Here is a 20,044-nt window from a genome sequence, read left to right on the forward strand (position 1 = left end):
AAAAATAAATAACAGAAGAGGGAAAATGTCAGAGAAACAGCTGAAACAAAAAACATATTCTCCATTTTTTTGTCTTTTTCTACTACTTTAGTTGGGTCATTTTCATTTTTTTTGAGACAAATACTTTAGTACAGAAAAGGAAGATATGTACCATAGGTAATATCAACAACAGATTTCTTCAAATCTAATTTGGAACATACTCAAATTAGAAATAAACTAAATGATGACGATAAACACTTTAAAATTAGTGTTTCATACTGCTTCATAAAGATCATATAATTTAAACAACTTCCTATTAATCAAATAAATTTATTCAAACAAATTACCAAACTTTTGGCATGGGTAAAATTTGGAGAAAACAGATATATGAAACTAAAACTATTTCAAAATTAGTGCTGAAAGGTGAAATATACAGAGCAATAATAAGACCCATAATATAAGAAACTATCCAAAATGATTAACATAGTACATGCTGTACTAAGAGAATTCCTACACAAGGAACTTTAAATTTTTATGAGGTATTTACACAAGCTTTTAGTCAGAGATGCGCACTACAGATAGTGCTATACAAAGATATTTAAAATTCAGAGTCCCACTATTACCATAAATGGAAGACATTAAGTCTACTAAACCAATCATCCATACCAAAGTTTCTCCAGGTGTGGTCTGCGGACTACTGAGGATCTCTCACACCCTTTCTGGAGGTTCACAAGGTCAAAACTATTTTCATAATAATACTAATGCTATTTGCCTTCTCTTCTGGCAAGATGCCTTTTAACATTCTGTGTGACAAAATGAAAAGTATATATAAAGTAATTCTGCATTCTAAGTACAATAGGAAAAAGCACTTGTGCAATTTAGTTGCAAGCTGAATAAGCCATTTTTCCATGGAACTTCAAAAAACAACTGACAAACTATGGTTAATCAGATTGGATATTTGGCAGACATTTTGCTAAAAATGAACGAAGTGAGCCTATCATTTCAAGGAAAATAACTGGCAATATTTGTTGCCAACAGTAAAATTCGAGCTTTCAAGTAAAAAATAGAATTTTGGAAACCTTTCATCCACCAATGTGAGCTTGGAAGCTTTTCAATACTTAAAGACTCATAAGATCTGTAGTGATATTAATGAATGTGATTTTTTTCATATCATATAATGAAATGTGTCAACATTCAGAAGGATCCACATAACTAAGTGAACAAATACTTTCCATCCAAATGACCCATGCAATGATTTTTAATGTACTGGAGTATAAAATGTTCATTGATATGGTTTCAGAGTCCACACAGCAATCAACCTGTAAGAACTACTATCTGCTGAGTTTTGGTGCAATATCAAAGAAAATTATCCATAATTCTATGCACAGGCTATTAAAATACTCCTTCCTTTCCAACTACATAACTGTATGAAGCCAGATTTTCTCACATAGTTCAACCGAAATAAAATATCACAACAGGCTGAATGCAGAAGTGTCTTCTAGCTGTCTTCTAGCCAGTCACTAAAGAGATGTGCAGTAATATAAAACAATGCCACTCTTCTCATTAAACTTTTTTTGTTTGGGAAACCTATGGATATTTTTCAGAAAATTATTATTTACATTATTTATGTTAAAACCCATTACATGTTATTTTAAATGAATTAATAAACATTTTAAACTTCTCCATTTTAACTTTTGATACAGTAAATATTGATAGATATAACCACCTAAAGGAAAGTTCTCTGGGATCCTTGATATTTTTTGAGCGTATAAAGGAGTCCTGAGACCGTAAGTTTCAGTACTGTTGATCAGTGAAGGAATAAAGACAAAGATGTCTAATTTAACACAATCTCACTTATATTTTCTCTCTTCAGCAAGACTGAAAAAGTGATTTTAATAAAAAGATTTTAAGAATGTTTAAGAGGAATCACAGTTCATAACAATCTGAATTAAACCACTTCCTGAACAACCTATTTATTCAGTATCTTGATACCTTAATTATGACAAAGTAAACATTTAAACATAACATTTGTTAACAACAAAATAGAAGGAATAAGTGTAATAAATTGGCGATTTTTTTTAGAGGGAATTGAAGGACTAACTCAGAAACAAACTAACGAAAAACATCAGAATTATAGGGCTAAAAGTTAGAGACAAACTCGACTAAAAACCATCAGAATTGTAACTTTAGACATAATCTAGTTCAAACTCACCCTTTTTTAGAAGATAAAATAAAAGAGTTAAAGGCTGGTTAAAATACAACTAATTCGTGATAGAATGAGGACCAGAACTAAGCTTCCCGACTCCTTTAACAGTTCATGTAAACTTTGGAGAGCTTATGTGCCTGGCACTGGAGATATGGGAATAAACAAGACAAACGTGGCAAACCTGCTTTCTTGTAGATCAGCATCAAGTGTCAAACATATGTAATGAGCACCACAGAGGAAACATATAGGATTCTATGAGAGAATTTAATAGGGTATAAATTGACCTTGTAGGACAGGAAAGAGGTGTTTAAGAAAGAAACCTTATTGCTGTCATCCACCAACGTCCTCATTACTCCCCTCCTTCGCTAAGGACTCACTAATTCATCACTATTCCTATCATATTCTTAGTGATGTCAACATTCACTCAGATAATCCACCCAAAACTCTTGTCTCTCAGTCATTTGACTTCCTGAATTAAAACAATTTTTTCTTCCATTTTTTCTTCATCACTGTCAAAACCTCCCATGGTCATCACTAGTAATTACACCACTTCCAAAAATCTAGATTTTAAAAATCCCACATTCTAAACACCCAACTTCTATCTCTGCAGTTTACTCTAGTACCTCGATTCCAACTATCCTTACATTTCACGGGACTTCCCACGTATTAATTGTCCCAGTTTTTCATTGTCTATGCAGCAACTAAGATGTGCTGCGAGTATAAAACACACATCAGATTCCAAAGATTTAGTACTTTAAAAAGAATGTAAAATATCTCATTAACAAACTATTTTTTAATATAAATTTATTTATTTTTAATTTTGGCCGTGTTGGGTCTTCGTTGCCGTGTGTGGGCTTTCTCTAGTTGCGGCGAGCGAGGGCTACTCTTCGATGCGGTGCTCAGGCTTCTCATTGCAGTGGCTTCTCTTGTTGCAGAGCACGTGCTCTAGGTGCACGGGCTTCAGTAGTTGTGGCATGCAGGCTCAGTAGTTGTGGCTCACGGGCTCTAGAGTGCAGGCTCAGTAGTTGTGGCACATGGGCTTAGTTGCTCTGCGGCATGTGGGATCTTCCACGACCAGGGCTCAAACCCGTGTCCCCTGCATTGGGAGGCAGATTCTTAACCAGGGAAGTCCCTAACAAACTATTTATGTTGATAACTTATTGAAATAATTATATTTTGGATGCACTGGGTTAAATAAAATGTTATTAAAATTAATTTCAACCTATTTCTTCCTACTTTTTAAATGTGCTTTTTAGAAAAATTTTAACTTAGATATGTGGCTCACATTATATTTCTATCTGTGGTACCTAGGATAGTACCTGACACTTAGTAGGTACTCAAAGGATTTTGATCAAATGAAGAATGAATGAATGAATATAGTAATTTTTCATCTGAACTATAAGACCTGATGAATGAATAATATTCAGACCAAGAGGAACAAGTTTTCTAGTCAGATAACATTTGCAAAGGCAGAAAAAAACTAAATTTCAAAAACTGAAAGGCCAATATGACTGACTGGTTAAGACGAGGGTAATGGGATGAATGCAGTAAGACTAGAAAGACAGGAGCTATACTACATATGGCCTAATAGGCCTCGCTGTGAAACTGCATATTTATGAGGAATCATTGACTAACTTTTAAGCAGGGAAGTGACATGATCAGATTTCCATTTTGAAAGTGACATTCAAGTGGCACAGTGTGGATAATAGCGAGGTGATCAGAGGGGGTATGTGGTGATGAGAAGACAGAAGCTACAGCAGTTGTCTAAGCTTTACACTAGGAGATGGAATAGACAAATTTAAGAAGATGATTCAACAGGACCTGGTACAGACGAATCAGTAGTGGTAGTTGGGGAAGGAGGTGCCAGGAAAGAATAATGGAGGAGCCAAGGATGCCCGGGTTTCGAGTGCGTGAGTCAGCGGAAAGTAAGTAGTAGGAGAGACTGGGGAAAGGTGATGAGTTCAGTTTCTATAAATCTGAGGTACCTGTGACTCAAACAAGCAGATATATGGATTGAAATTGCAGTGGAAGAGAGATCATTCAGATGGGAATAACTAAAACAGCCTAAGGGGGTAGGTGTAGAAAGGAGCTCATACAAAGTCACTGTAATATTTCAAGGTAAGGGAGAACAAAGGGCCAGACGGTAACAGGAAAAAGTACAAAAGAATGTCATCACAGAAGCCAAAGAATTAGCTTTAAAAAAAAAAAAAGAGGGAATGGTCAATTGTGTGAAGTGATGCTGAGAAAACAAGCAAGAAAAGAACTAAACACTGATCAAGAGGCTTGAGATGTTTCAATTCTGGCTGCACAAAATCAGTAAAGAGAGAAGAAATAAAGATATGAGAAGTGTAAGTTTTCTAAAAAGGCAAGCAAGGATGGGACCCAGAGCAAAGATAAGGACTGACCTCAGCTAGGAGGAAGCACACCTCTCCTCCATTACAAGAAGGAAGCAGAATAGGACGAATGAGGACACCAGTAGGCTTGGAAATGTAGTGGTAAGAAAGTATATGTCTTATACAATGAGGTCTATTTTCTCTATGAAATAAAAGATGAGAAAGGAAAGAGATTTTAAAAGGGAAGAGAAAATTTAAAACAGTTTATGGTGTAAAATGACGTGGAAGGACTTCCCTGGTGGCGCAGTGGTTAAATATCTGCCTGCCAGGGCTTCCCTGGTGGTGCAGTGGTTGAGAATCTGCCTGCCAATGCAGGGGACACGGGTTCGAGCCCTGGTCTGGGAAGATCCCACATGCCGCGGAGCAACTGGGTCCGTGAGCCACACTACTGAGCCTGTGCTCTAGAGCCCACAAGCCACAACTACTGAGCCCACGTGCCACAACTACTGAAGCCTGTGCACCTAGAGCCCGTGCCCACAACAAGAGAAGCCACCACAATGAGAAGCCCGCGCACCCCAAAGAGTAGTAGCCATTGCTCTCCCCAACTAGAGAAAAGCCAGCGCACAGCAACGAAAACCCAATGCAGCCAAAAAATAAATAAATTAATTAACTTAAATTAAATGACGTGGAAAAAGAAAGTGGGATTGCTGGGCTATACTGAGGCCTCACTTTTGAGTGGTAACCATGATTTTTAAATGGCACTAATCAACCCTTTCCACTACACTGCCTTCTTAAAGTGTTTGTTACTACAAGTCTTAGGTTGCCAGTATTTGAACTAAGTATCTTTTTCCATATGCTGCATTACATACCTTTCTGGTGTTTAAGTAGAGGGCATTAATTCCCCATGGCCCAAATAAAAAGGGTTCTCACAAAGTACCACACTTGCCTTTCAAGAAAATGAAAATAAAATTTACCAAACCCAATTTTATCACAGCATGTAGAAATTACTAACAGTAATTAAACATAAAGTCAGGAAACAAACCAAAGGTAAATTAAATTTTTTCAGTAATACACTTTTTCATTAACGTTAGTATTTTTGTTTCCTTTAAGTTTCAAGGAGATAAATAATAAAATTTTGCTCCAATCAAAAGCAGTTGAGAATATCCAACTGCACATCTTATGTACTATGCTTCATTTAAGCTCTAAATAAGAATATAATTCACATCTGACTTAATAATTAGATAATCTCACAGAAGTGTTAGAATTTTTTAATTTTAAAGTATACTATGACTGAAATACTTTCTGCCTTATTATCAGCAATATGAGTTTACCAATTGTACAATATAAAGTTTAGATATATTCGTTGAAAGCTATATATGTGAGTGATATTACAAGGAACTTGTCCTGTCTAAGCTATATATATTTCTAAAAAGTTTAAAATTCGTGCAATTACCGTATTTGATATTACTTTGGTAATCAGGGGGAAAATTAACTTTACATATAAAGTAGAAAATTAGGCTCCAAGCCTTAATTCACACTGAAGTTCTGAGTGTATGTTCATGCCTGGAATTCCTTCTTAACACTGCAGTACAATGGTAGAAATTCAAAATTATCTACGTGCAAAATTAGGTAATTATGTATTTCACAACAAAATACCACTATGAAGGACTCCTAGGTGTATATATGGAAAAGAACTGAAAACAGGCACTCAAATACTGTACATGAATATTCATAGCAGTACTATTCACAACAGCGAAAAGGTAGGAACAACCCAAATGTCCATCAAAGGATGAATGAATAAACAAAATGTGGTATAATATACATACACTAGAATATTACTAAGCCATAAAGAGGAATACAGTACTAATACATGCTACCAAGTGAATGAACCTTGAAAACATTACGCTTTATATAAGTGAAAAAGACACAAAAGGCCACATATTGTATAATTCCATTCATATGAAATATATAGAATAGGTAAATTCATAGAAACAAGGCAAATTGATGGATGCCAGGTGCCGGGGGGTTGGGATGGGGACAAACTACTTAACAGGTATGGGCTTTCCCGAGGAGTGATGAAAATGTTTTAGAATACATCGAGGCTGTGGTTGCAGAACACTGTGAATGCACTAAATACCACTGAACTGTATGCTTTAAAATGGTTGGTTTTATATTATATGACTTACAGCTCAATTTTTTAAATTCCATTATGAAGCATATAATATAGCTATATTCTAATCAACCTATGGCAGGAATTACTAACAAAATTGTTTGTAAACTTAAAATACATTAACTATTTTAAAGCTCTCTACTCCTTATTGTCATAAATAAATCATAATAACATTCATTATCTTTTCCCCCACATATAGAAATTGTGCAATGGATTTAAATAAGCCTTTTATCTTTTAGAGATACGTACTAAAATATTTATGGATGAAATGATACATCAAAGATGGACTTTACAATAATGACAGACAGACAGGAGAGGATTACAGATGAAAGGCCATGAGTTGGTAATTGTTAAAGCTGGATGTTGAACACGTCGGGGTTCATTATGCCATTCTCTCCACATCTGAGTATATGAGTTTTTAATTACTGTGCTAAAAATTAGTAAAATAAGACTTTAAATGGTTTCCTTATACTTTAAGCTATACCTGAGATGGTACTACCAATATTCTTTAGTTGATATAAATCACAATTCCACAAACATCTGCTGAACTTGCTAAGCACAGATGCATATCAAAATTAGAATCTATCTGATAACAAATAAATATTATCTTCCTTAGGGTGTTTTGTTTTGCTGCCAGATTTTTTTCACAAATACTAGTTCACTACCAACTATTTCTCAGAAAATTTCATTTTGTAAATGAAGAAAATTAGTAAATTAGTTAGTTAAGTGTACCCATTTGGGTTGACACAGAGTGGTAATACTAAAAAACTTCAAGTCTCCTTTCTATGGAATTAATGTTTACAGTTAAAATCATCAGGTTAGCTATCTCCTTTAAAAACAAAATCCAGTAACTGACATTTTCCAAAATCAAACAATTGCCATTTTCTCAATACCATACTTTTTTAAAAATCCCTTATTTTTTAGGATGGTGTCTTATTAAATAAATATTAAGGTCTAAAACGTTTGTAGCCCCAGGGTTTGACTATTATTCTTCAAAAGTTAAACCATAACTTCAGTAAAAATTACAATCAACACAAAAAGACATTAGAAAAAATATATAGCTCCCCCCAAATTCAAACTTTTTAAATGCTCCAAAATTACCTTTCAACTATCACTTTTACCTTACTTTTCTTACAAACACTATTTTCATGGAATTACGTCTACACAATCTCCTAATGTCTGACTCAAACTCTTGTCCCAATATTAGCACTCTTCTTCTCTGGCTAATACATTCTTGCCTATTAACTCACAAATTTCTAATTCCTAGGACATAATTTAACTGAAGATACAGTTATTCTAAATGGCCACAGAGGGACTTCCCTGGCTATCCAGTGGTTAAGATTCCGAGCTTCCACTGCAGGGGGCATCCCTGGTCAGGGAACTAAGATTCCCACACGCCTCGCAGCACGGCCAATAAATAAATAAATGGTCATAGATCAGAATCCAAATTGCCCAAATACCTCTTTTCTACCTCAAGGAGTATTAGTATTCTTCAGCTATCAGAACCAACTGGAGAAAGCAGAAGCACATAAGAGGAATTAGAAAAGTGTTCTTATCCTAAGGGATTATTTCAACAATTTTCTTAAAAAAACCCTCTTCTAAAGATACAAACCTACCAAAACTGAGGATCTAAGCACACCAGAACTAGATCACAGTACCACACGTAAAGTTCTTATTATATTATAGTTACAAAAGGAAAAAAAGAGAGATGAATGGACTTTCATTAAGACCTAATATACAAGGTCAGATTCTGCCTGTTTGACAGCAGCGTTAATGTTTAATTAATGTTATGACATGATATAGGTCAATCTAACAATTAACTGAGGATTTTTCATAAAATTATCTAAAATCCCATTTTATTGTGTTTATTGAGATATGATTGACATATAACACCATATTAGTTTCAGGTGTACAATATAATAATTCACTATTTTTATATACAGCAAAATAGTCACCACAATAAGTCCAGTTAACATTCATCACCACACAAATTAAAAATTTTTTTTCTTTTTCTTTCTTGTGGTGAGAACTTTTTAGATCTACTCTAGTAGCAATTATACAATACAGTATTATTAACTAGAGTTACCATGTTGTACATTACTAAAACCCTGTTTAATTCATTTAGATTTCCAACCTATATCTCTAATTTTGCTAGCCACTGTTTTACTCAAACTTCCAAGTGCAAGTAAGATTTCTACCATTTCCAATCTGTCCTAATCTCAGCAAGCACTTTGACATCTTTACCTGAACATAGTTAGTGTGGAAATCAGAACTACCCAAAATATTTCAAGACATTTTTTGTTTTGCTAACTTCTACTAATTCTTCTACAAATTTCCTTATCACAATTCCAAAGCTGATTCAGAACAGAAAAAAAAAAAAAAAGGCAAAGATGCACAAGAGAAGAAGAGGACCCACTGAGCTCAGTGAAAAACTAGCCTATGATTCCTGTAATTCAATACTTCAAGTGCCAAAGTTACCATCTTTTGTAATTGGGCAAGTCCCCAAATTACAAACATACCTGTTCTTATATTACAACTTGGAACTCAGAGGAAACAACAGTAAAATAGTTCTTAGTTTACCAGACATGACCCACAAGAGTCTATTCCATGACATTTCTGAACTAGTCTGAGTTCTAGACTCATTCACATCTGGAGACAGTATGATATGGAAAGAGCATAGTCTTTGGAGCCTGTCAAGAGTTAGGGAGAAATCCTGACTGCCAATCCCTAAATGTGTGATCAAACAAAAATTCATTTAACTTTTCCAAGTCCCAATTTCCTCATCTGGAAGAGAATACTGCCTATCACAGAGAGTTTTTGTAAGGATTAAAGGTAATACAAATCAACCAGCACAGACTGTGAAAGAGTAGGTACTCAATAAGTAGAAGCAAGTTACTCTTCCCTTTTCTATTACCCTTTTCATACATTTCTTTTTATCCACTTAGGATACAGAATCACAAAATCTGGGTTTGATTCTAGGCACCATCTCATACAAGATATGGAACTTTAGGCTAGGTATTCAACGTCTCTGAACCTCAGATTACTCATTTGTTTAAAAAAAAAAGAAAGAAAAAATGATCATAGTTATTGTAATAATTAAGTGACATTAGTTTATGAACTGGAATAAACTGTACAGTACCAAAAATGTCAGCTTTTACCTACTCTAAAGTGCTCCCCCTCAAAAAATTATCTGCCTTCCAAGATCACATGGATATAATGAGCAAATGAATATAAACTGATGTCATGGGTGGAGGAAATCAAGCTAAATTAAGTAGCTCACTGGTAACATCCCCTTCATCTTCCCAGACTTTAGTATATACTTGTTAACCCAAACAAGCCCCTGTTGGCGGAATTCCAGGGAACAAATTAAATTAAGAAGTTAAGCTGGGCTTCCCTGGTGGCGCAGTGGTTGGGAGTCCCCCTGCCGATGCAGGGGACACGGGTTCGTGCCCCGGTCCGGGAAGATCCCACATGCCGCAGAGCAGCTAGGCCCGTGAGCCATGGACGCTGAGCCTGCGCATCCGGAGCGTGTGCTCCACAACGGGAGAGGCCACAACAGTGAGAGGCCCGCATACCGCAAAAATAATTAATTAATTAATTAATTTTTAAAAAGTTAAGCTATAAGGGAGACTTTTCTGTCCTTACCCAATCTATGCTGAGAAACCTTTCGTAAGCAGTTTCTACTCCTTTTCACTTAGATCTCCTCCTTATTCCTCAAAATAATCCCCATGACAAAGGCAGTATGGACCCTAAAGTAGAGCAAAGAGAACCGACCAGATGAACAAACAACTCTTCAAGTTGAAGAGTGACTGTCCTTGACACAATCCACCAGAAAATTCAAACTAAAGGTGGGAAAAGTCAAAGATTTTTCTTTATGTCTATATAAATGTTTATATAAAGTACACTTTCTACTTTGAATATTATTTTCCCGTAAGAATTTCAAAAACCCTGTCCCTTTTAAGATAGTGGACTCTTCTGAGAAGTTCTGCTATTAATAATACAATTTAATGATTAAAGTCAACAAGACCAAAAGAGCTAATAAAGTGCTCAAGGACTCAATTGCACTACAGCCAAAAGAACTTGCCAGCTAAACACCTTACCTGAGCTGTACTTCCAAACTGTAGGAAAACAACAAAATGAAAAGTAAATTCTCAGGATAAAAATCACTCAGGCAATAATTTAACTCACCTTGGGTATAAAAAAATTCACAAAACACAAGTGACCATATACCTTCCCCAAGAGAAGGTATGTTTACATAGGGTGTTAGCCCTTATCCAATCGGTCACAAAAGGGATACAGAGAGATCTCAAAAGACATCTAAATGGATATTTCTAGTACTATGTGTTGCCTCTTCACAGCACCACAGTACATCACAAAATCAGCTACCATCTTCTGAACCTGTCAGAGCGTGACCCTGTCTGAGCCTCCTGGGAAGGGAGCTAGTGGCCAGCTTCATGCAGCCCAAAGTTTAAAAGCTATTACAGTGCTATGTGTGAATTTCATTCTCCCCCCTCCCCAGTATTTCTAAATATCTCACAGGTGTCAAGTTTAGGACCACCAAAAAAACTTGGGGCCAGTGACAGTGGATCTTGGCATCATGGTACTAACATGCTTAAAAGACTACGTGAGAAATAACATGATTTATTTTATTAGGGATATAATGAAATTTTAAAGTGCTTCAAAATTACGGTGGCAAGAGGGGAAAAGAAAAGGGTCAGGGGAAAAAAAAATGTACAGCACACAACTACCTGAAAAAGAAATAGCCAAAAGACAGGTTAAAACACGTTTGCATTGGCAAACACGTAGCAGTTAACACACCATATATTTGTCAGATTTCCCAACATGCAAAACGAAAAGAAGCCAACCCTTTATGAAGTGCCTATCTGCTGACTTCTACAAAGAAATGACTTTTCTAGAAAGGGGGCAATTTAACTTCCTGTGCTCTCCCTCTGACTTTCAAAATCTTTAAAACCTTCAGCAAACTGAGATTCACTTCAATTTTAAAGTTCTTCATGTGAAGTTGAATAAAACATGTTTATTTTTAATATCGATAACCTACAGAAAATTTTTCTGCTTGAAAATTATATCCACATTTCTACTAGATTTTAGAATTTTTTTTAAAAGCTAAATATTAAGTTTGCAAAAACAAGTAATACAGTAGATGTGGCAGGCATTCAACAAGTTTATCAGTGGAATTCCTAAAGTAAAAGCTTGAAAAAATTTATGAGATGAACTAGTAGTGCTACTGAAGATACAATGTTACTAATATGGAAATTGAGAAACATTCAAAATATTCTGAAAACAGTATCTCCTTCTAAAAATAGAGGAAAAGCATCTGCCAACACAGAAACCACTGGTTCTTAAAAATGATAATCACGTGGGATGCATTGCTATAAATACTTTAGTTCTGAACTGCAATAACCCCAGCCTCTGAAACCACGTTTTGGTCATGCCTTACCACTAACAAGCGAATTTTTGGTGCCATTACATTGATGTAAAGGACTCTGCTACTTTTATTTGCTTCTACTGCAAACTGTTAGTTTATGCAGTTAAAGATCTACAAACCAAACTACCACACAACATAATTCACTTTCAATCATTAAAATAAAAGCAAACAACCGACTATCTGCCATAGATAAGGTCCCAAGAATTTTCTAATAAATTTAGAATGACATATTTGACGTTCTGGTTCTAGTTCGGGGATTCATTCTTCACATGTACTGTAAAGAGAGAAACCTCAGGAAAAAAGCAACCGGCGATTACACCATTCTATTTTAAGCTAAGTTACTTAAGAAGCCAGCAGTTCAAGAACTTTTGGGGAAGAGAGAGTATTGAAGCCATTTTTCCAAGCAGTTAAGGATAATTTGTGCTTTACACTAACGACCGCCCTAACAACCTCTAGAGTATATTACGGTGGGGGCGGAAGTGAAAATGATGAGAGGCGGGGGAGAAAACCCGACTTGAAAACGGACAGGCAGGCAGATTTACAAACCTTCAATTAACGGAATTCGGAGATTTAACTTCTCTTCTACGCCCTCCCTCGCTCCCCACCCGCTTCCTCCTCTCCTCGGAGGAGGTCTGTGTGATGTGACTCACGACAAATTTTAAAAATAAATAAATAAAAGACACACCCTCTGGGCTGAACTGACATACTCTCGCCCCCACCCACCCTCCCCCGACGCACCCCCCGCTTCTCCTCTCGCTCCTGCCGCTCCTCCCCGAGCCTCGTCCCAGCCCTCTGCTCTCCGCTCGCTCGCCCGGTCCGAGACCCTCGGCCGGCGGAGAGGCGGCGGGGGGCTCCGGGACGGAAGGCCAGCGGGTGGAGGGCGGCCGGGGGGCAGCGCGGCTCGGGCGGCCGAGCCCGCGGGGAGGCGGACGGCAGGGGGGCGCCGGACCGCGGCGGCCGCTGCTCCGGGCTCCCTCGCCCATTTTCTCTCTCCGCTTCTATGGGTTTCAACCACCACGGCCACTTCCTGTATTGCAGCCCGGCCACCCGCTCTCTCCCCGACTGGGGCTGGGGTTGGGGCTGCCGCTGAGGTTAGGCACTTCCCCACCCCACCCAGTGGGCTAGTCACTCGGGCGGCCGGCGGCGGGTCCTCGGCCCGGCCGGCAGCGCCCGCCCGCGCGCCCGCGCTCCTCACCTGTATGTAGTTGTTTTCACAGTAGTCCGCCACCCGGGTCAGATTCTGATAACTCTCTATCAGCGCCCTCTTGCCAGACGGGATCTCCTCCTCTAGTAACATCTGCAGCTCTGCCATTTTCCACCCCTCTGCATCGCTTCCTCTCGCGTTAAAGAGACAGAGGCTGCAAGGTCCGCGGAGGTTCCGAGCACCTCACAGCCCGGATACAAACCGCCTGCCCGCCCTCCCGCCTGGTATTGTGGGACGGCACCTCCTCCTCGCTCTCCTCACGCTCTCCACCCGCCTCCACCCACTTCTCGCAGCCTCCCCAAGCTCGTTTTCTCGCGAGCCTTCCTGTCTTTCCCTCCCCCTTCCCGCAACCACGGGATTTTTTTTTTCCCCCCCTTTGGCATGGCCTTCTGGGAATTGTAGTCTCTCACTGGCTTGGCCGCCCATCGAAAGCGCATGCGTCCAGGGAACCTCAGAAAAAGACCCGGGAGGAGAGCAATTAAAGAGCTTGGAACAAGGGTGGTGGTTTAAATCCCGAGTTTCTTGACAGCTCCGGGAGATGGCGCCACAGGGTGATTCTAGAGAATGAAACCGGTTCCCCGAGAGGGCTGTGAAGCTTGGCAGAACTTGGTTAACTAGGAAACGCCCTTGAATCAGATACCCATCTGATAAGGATTTAAAAGGACTTAGAGTATGGAAAACTCCAAATCTTTACTTCCTCTATTTTCTTAGAGATAACGCGACTCAAGCTTTACTTTCTAAACTTCTGCAGGCTTTACTTTCTAAACTTCCTCAATTCACTTAAAATTGGGGCAACACTTGATATTAACAGCTCTATACCAAGCAATGTACTCAACATTGGGGGTACAAGTTGAGTAAGGAGACTCTATACACTTACAGACCCACGATTTAAAAACAAACACACATATATAATCTATAAAAAATACTATGTTGTACACTTGAAACTGGAGTCCCCTTAAAACCATGGTCCCTTATTGAGTTTATGATTAATCTCTATCCAAAACTTCATTCATTTCTTTCTCCCCTCTGACCTCAATCCTGTGCTAACACTAATCAACCTACGTCAGATGACTATAGTTACTGCTGTCAATAACGTCGTTAATGCACTAAAATCGCTGTTACAGGTATCATCATTAAGGTACAAACTCAGGATGTTTCTCCAGGGCAAGGTGAGCTCACAGACCGTGGACCATGGACCACCTGGCCAGAGAATCATAAACTGGAGACATTCTGACTCCCGAAATCACGATTAAGAAATGTCACAAAAATGTCACAGGGCAACGATTGATCCCAGTTTCTTTGTTCTTCACCTTTAAAACACCCGTACACCCGTAACTCAAAGACCAAGCTGGAGTGGGTCTGAGGCTTGTCTCTCACTCACTTGGCTTGGCGCCCTGCAATAAACCCTTACTCTGCTGCAAACTCCCACAGTCAAGAGTTTGGCTTTCTGAGCCATGAGCATACAAGCGCTTTGCTTGGTTATAGCACTAAGATAATACTGTAAATCAACTATACTTCCATTAATTTTTTTTTTTATTTTTAAAAATAAAACCAAACAATTTTTAGTACTATCGCGTCCTAATCTCTTATTCTTTGACTCTTTGCGTATATCTCCCTACATTTTTGAAGTTTTGTACAGGTTGTTTCTCTACATCATGTAAAATCATTGTGCTTTTTTAAAAATCAACTGCTTTGGAAAAGTCTAAAACACCCTATATTTCAAGCTTTTTATTTCAAGAGAAACATTAAATGCTTTTGATATAATGGACTATGAAAAGTATTGTCCAAAGGCCGAAAGGAAACTAATTTAAAGATCATTTAAAAGTGCATATTTTCATCTCTCCATGAAGTCATTTAGAATCACAATAACTATAAAAATAATAACATGACAACCAAATGTTTAAAAATTGACCCATGAATAGGTATTTATTGGATATTGCCTTTACTAGGGGCCATATGATGTTCAGCCTCTACAAGGAAAAATTTATATCTTCTCCTACCTGAAAGAGATAACTACACCCAGTCACCAGATTCTTTTTTTATTTTTCGGCCGTGCAGCTTACGGGATGTTAGTTCCCTGACCAGGGGTTGAACCCTGGCCGAATTGGAAGGCGGAGGCCTAACCACTGGACCACCAGGGAATTCCCCCAATCAAGGATTCTAAGGTCCATAAATCAATAAATGACATACTCTCCATAATAATCCAGAATAGACGTAATAGTCTTTCTTTAATACTTATCATTAATCCAAACATCATTTAATACAAGTTATTGAAATTTGATGTATTCTTGAATCTGGTCTCTACACGAGCCAGATTTAACTATGGAAATCACTAAACTTATTTCCACATACTGATACATTTCAACAACATTGGGAAGTGATTAGGCAGGTGATGCTGCTTTACTCTTTTCAAAGTCCTATTAGATTTCTGTAACGCACACAACTCAGAGATAAATGACCTAAAGATTCTTTTCTATCTTTACCAAATAAGGAAATTTAAGCTTACACAGGTTAAGAGATTTAGCTAATGGCACTGAAAATAGTAGTCAAGTTCTCTGACTTCTAGAACAGAGGTCTTTCTACTATCCAGTTAAAACTTTCTCTTGAAATATTTATGGCTTATATAAAGTCCATTCAATGAAGTTATCCCTCATACCTTTAAGGTGATTGAGTTGAATATGCTATCCTTTGTATTTTTATTTAAAAAAACAACAACTAGTTTCCCTTATAATGATAGTCTGTAATAAGGCAATATCTCCTTTAAAACCAAATAGGATTTGTGGGGATAAAACCATAAAACACCAGCACCATACTGTAGCCATGGGTTTCAATATTTTTTGACACAATGTGAACCAGGAGATATATATATATGTATATATATATATATATATATGCTGGTTTAAAAGTTTCACAAAACTAAGTATGATACTCTTATTTTTCCTATTCTAATTCAATTTATTTAATGCTGGTAAGGACTATGAAATTGATCTCATGATCCACTACAGAAAGATGACCCATAGTTTGAAAACCATTTTTCCCTTCCACTAAATTAAACAAATATGACCCTTTACTAAGCATATATTATTATGATAAATTTATATTGTCATACATTTTTTTAAAATCACAGTTATTAACAGACCAGAAAAAAATGTATTAAAAGATTTAATAGAATAAAACTTAGCTAAAGTAAAGGACCTGAATTTCTATATCAAAACAGCTTACTCTGGGGCTTCCCTGGTGGCGCAGTGGTTGAGAGTCCATCTGCTGATGCAGGGGTCACGGATTCATGCCCCGGTCTGGGAAGATCCCACATGCCGTGGAGCGGCTGGGTCCGTGAGCCATGGCCACTGAGCCTGTGCTCCGCAACAGGAGAGGCCACAACAGTAAGAGGGCTGCATACCACAAAAGAAAAACCCAAAAAACAAACAAACAAACAAAAAAACACAACAACTTACTCTGTACAATCTTAATTAAAATCCTAACAGGTTTTTTGTAAAAATTGACAAGGTGATTCTAAACTTTATCTGAATGCAAAGGCCCTGGTACAACCAAGACAACAGAAAAATGAAGTTAGACGACATACACTACGAAATTTCAAGATTTACTGAAGAGCTACAGAAATTAGGACAAAGTGGACTTGGTGAAGAACACAAATAGTTCTTTGGAACAGACACTAATATATGCAGAAATTTATTTTATGACAAAAGTGCCAATGAAATTCAATGGGAGAAAGGATTCTTTTTTCCCAATAAATGTGCTGGAGCCATTGGACATTCATTTTTTTCATATGAACATTGAATCTACATCACCCAATACTCCAAAATTTATTCAGGATATATCATGGTTCCAAATGTAAAAGGTAAAGCAATAACGCTTCTTCAAGAAAGCATAGAGTAACTGCACAAGCTTGGGGTAGGCAAAGATTTCTTAACCAGGATACAATAAGCACTAACAAAAAAAAGATAAATTGCTTTTATTTAGGGTTTTTGGTTTTGTGTATAAATTGCTTTTTAATAAAATGAAAAACTAAGCCATTGTATTCATTTCCTATTGCTGCTGTAAAAAATTACAACAAATTTAGTGACTTAGAACAACACGAATTCATTATCTTACAGCTCTGGAGATCAGAGATCTCACTTGTTTAAAATTAAAATGTCAGTAGGGCTTTTTTCCTTCCGGAGACTAGAGGAGAATGCATTCCCTTGCCTTTTCCAGCTCCTAGAGGCTACCTGCATCCCTTCACTATGGCCACTTCTTCCATCTTCATGTTAACAGCACAGCATCCTCAGATCTCTCTCTGACACTGCTTCTGTCATCACAACTTCTTCTTTCTGACTCTGACCATCAACCTCCCTCTTATGAGGATCCTGTGACTACATACATCCCACCTAGATAATCCAAGAAAATCTCCCCATTTCGAGATTCTTAACTTGATTACATCTGCAAAGTCCCTTTTGCCATGTAAGGTAATATACTCACAGTTTGCAGGGATTAGGACATGGACATCCTTGAGGGGCCATTAGTCAGCCTACTATAGCCATCATTAAAATTATAAGTTTGTTCATGAAAAGACACTATTAAGAAAGTGAAAAGGGCTTCCCTGGTGGCGCAGTGGTTGAGAGTCCATCTGCTGATGCAGGGGACACGGGTTCGTGCCCCGGTCCGGGAAGATCCCACATGCCGCGGAGCGGCTGGGCCCGTGAGCCATGGCCACTGAGCCTGCACGTCCGGAGCCTGTGCTCCGCAACAGGAGAGGCCACAACAGTGAGAGGCCGGCGTACCGCAAAAAAAAAGAAAGTGAAAAGATAAGCCACAACACATACATTTGAGAGAGGACTTGTATCTGGAATATATTAAAACAAAACAAAACAAAAAAGCTCCTCCAAGTCAGTGGAAAAAAAAGGACAACTAAAAAAAAAAAGATGACAATGGCACTCCACAAAAGGCCAATAAATATATGAAAAGGCACTCAACTCATTATGTATCAAGAAAATGCAACTTAAAACCATAATAAGATAACTACACTCCACCAGAATGTAGTGTAAAATTTAAAAGACTGTACTATATACCCTTTAGAATGGCTAAAATAAAAAAGTCCTGACAATAGCAAATGCTACTGACAATGTAGGGTAATGGGACTTTCATATATTACTGGCTGTAAAATGCTATAGCCACTTTGGAAAACAGCTTAGTAGTTTCTTACAAAGCCAAACACATACTTAATAAATAAGCTAGCAGGGACTTCCCTTGTGGTCCAGTGGTTAAGACTTCACCTTCCAATGCAGGGGGTGAGGGTTTAATCCCTGGTCTGGGAACTAAGATCCCACATGCCTCGAGGCCAAAAAACAAAAGAAAAAAAATAACCTAGCAATCCTACTCCTAGATATTTACCCAAGAGAAACAAACACTAATGTTCACACAAAAACCATGTGAGTGTTCATAGTAAAAACAGTAAAAGCTGGTAACAAGTCAAATGTCCTTCAGCCACTTACTGAATAAACAAACTGGTACATCCAAACAATAGACCACTATTCAGCAATAACATGTAATGGGGGCTTCCCTGGTGGTGCAGTGGTTGAGAGTCCATCTGCCGATGCAGGGGACACGGGTTCGTGTCCTGGGCCGGGAAGATCCCACATGCCGCGGAGCGGCTGGGCCAGTGGGCCATGGCCGCTGAGCCTGCGCGTCCAGAGCCCGTGCTCTGCAACGGGAGAGGCCACAACAGTGAGAGGCCCGCGTACCGCAACAACAACAACAAAAAAAATTAACTATCTGGGATTTTTCTTTTTTTTTTTGGTTTTTAAAAAAATTTATTTATTTATTTTTGGCTGCACTGGGTCTTCGTTGCTGCGCACAGGCTTTCTCTAGTTGCAGTGAGCAGGGTCCACTCTTCGTTGTGGAATGTGGTCTTCTCATCATGGTGGCTTCTCTTGTTGCGGAGCAAGTACGCACGCGGGCTCAGTAGTTGTGGCTCACGGGCTTAGTTGCTCCGCGGCTTTTGGGATCTTCCCGGACCAGGGTTTTAACCCCTGTCCCCTGCATTGGGAGGCGGATTCTAAACCACTGCGCCACTAGGGAAGCCCATCATATGGTATTTTAAGAGAACAAAAATCCAGTTATACATTGCTTAGACGAGACAGTTACAAAAGCCATACTGAAATAAAGGGATAGAAAAATATTTATTGAGCAAAAACTGTTACAGAAATATGTCAAATTAATTACAATCAAGGCCAAAAAACATTACAAAGGATACAAGAGGGCATTAGATGATAATAATAAAAGGAACAAAAGCATCAAGAAGACAAGTAATTATAACTTTGTAGCAGCCAACATCACAGCCTTTCAATATATAAACCAAAATCCTTTTTTTTTTTTTTTTGGCCACACGGCATGCCGGATCATAGTTCCCCAGACAACCAGGGATCAAACCCGTGCCCCCTGCAGTGGAAGCCCAGAGTCCTAATCACTGGACCACCAGGGAAGTCCCTAAACCCAAATCTTTACAAGGAAAAACTGACGTATTGACAACCATAAATGGAAGATTTCTTTTAATTTTTACATTTTTTTCATAAATGGAAGATTTTAACACATTCTTATCAGAGACCAAGGGAGCAAGCAAAAAGTTTATATAAAATATTTTAACAATAAAATTAACAAAAAAGCACAGATGATCAATATTAGCTATGAAAAAGAGGACATAACACAA

The 20,044-nt window shown here is 38.1% G+C and overlaps 1 protein-coding gene across 15 annotated transcripts in view; it reads right to left on the reverse strand.

Annotated features, from left to right (window-relative positions):
• The window catches only part of ABI1 (abl interactor 1), a 103,257-nt gene extending 89,596 nt beyond the window's left edge, over positions 1-13,661 (reverse strand). For 9 of the 15 annotated variants that reach the window (XM_029236501.1, XM_029236510.1, XM_029236502.1 and 6 more), the window contains exon 1: positions 13,330-13,661. In XM_029236501.1, the coding sequence (XP_029092334.1) occupies positions 13,330-13,446 (117 nt within the window). In that variant the 5' untranslated portion in view covers positions 13,447-13,661. The remainder of the gene's footprint in view (positions 1-13,329) is intronic. The other 6 variants (XM_029236503.1, XM_029236512.1, XM_029236509.1 and 3 more) reach the window with 1 other exon arrangement.
• Between the last annotated feature and the right edge of the window lie 6,383 nt (positions 13,662-20,044).

Source organism: Monodon monoceros, unplaced genomic scaffold (assembly GCF_005190385.1).
Source record: "Monodon monoceros isolate NGI ecotype Baffin Bay Population unplaced genomic scaffold, NGI_Narwhal_1 Super_Scaffold_21, whole genome shotgun sequence".
Lineage (NCBI taxonomy): Eukaryota > Metazoa > Chordata > Mammalia > Artiodactyla > Monodontidae > Monodon > Monodon monoceros.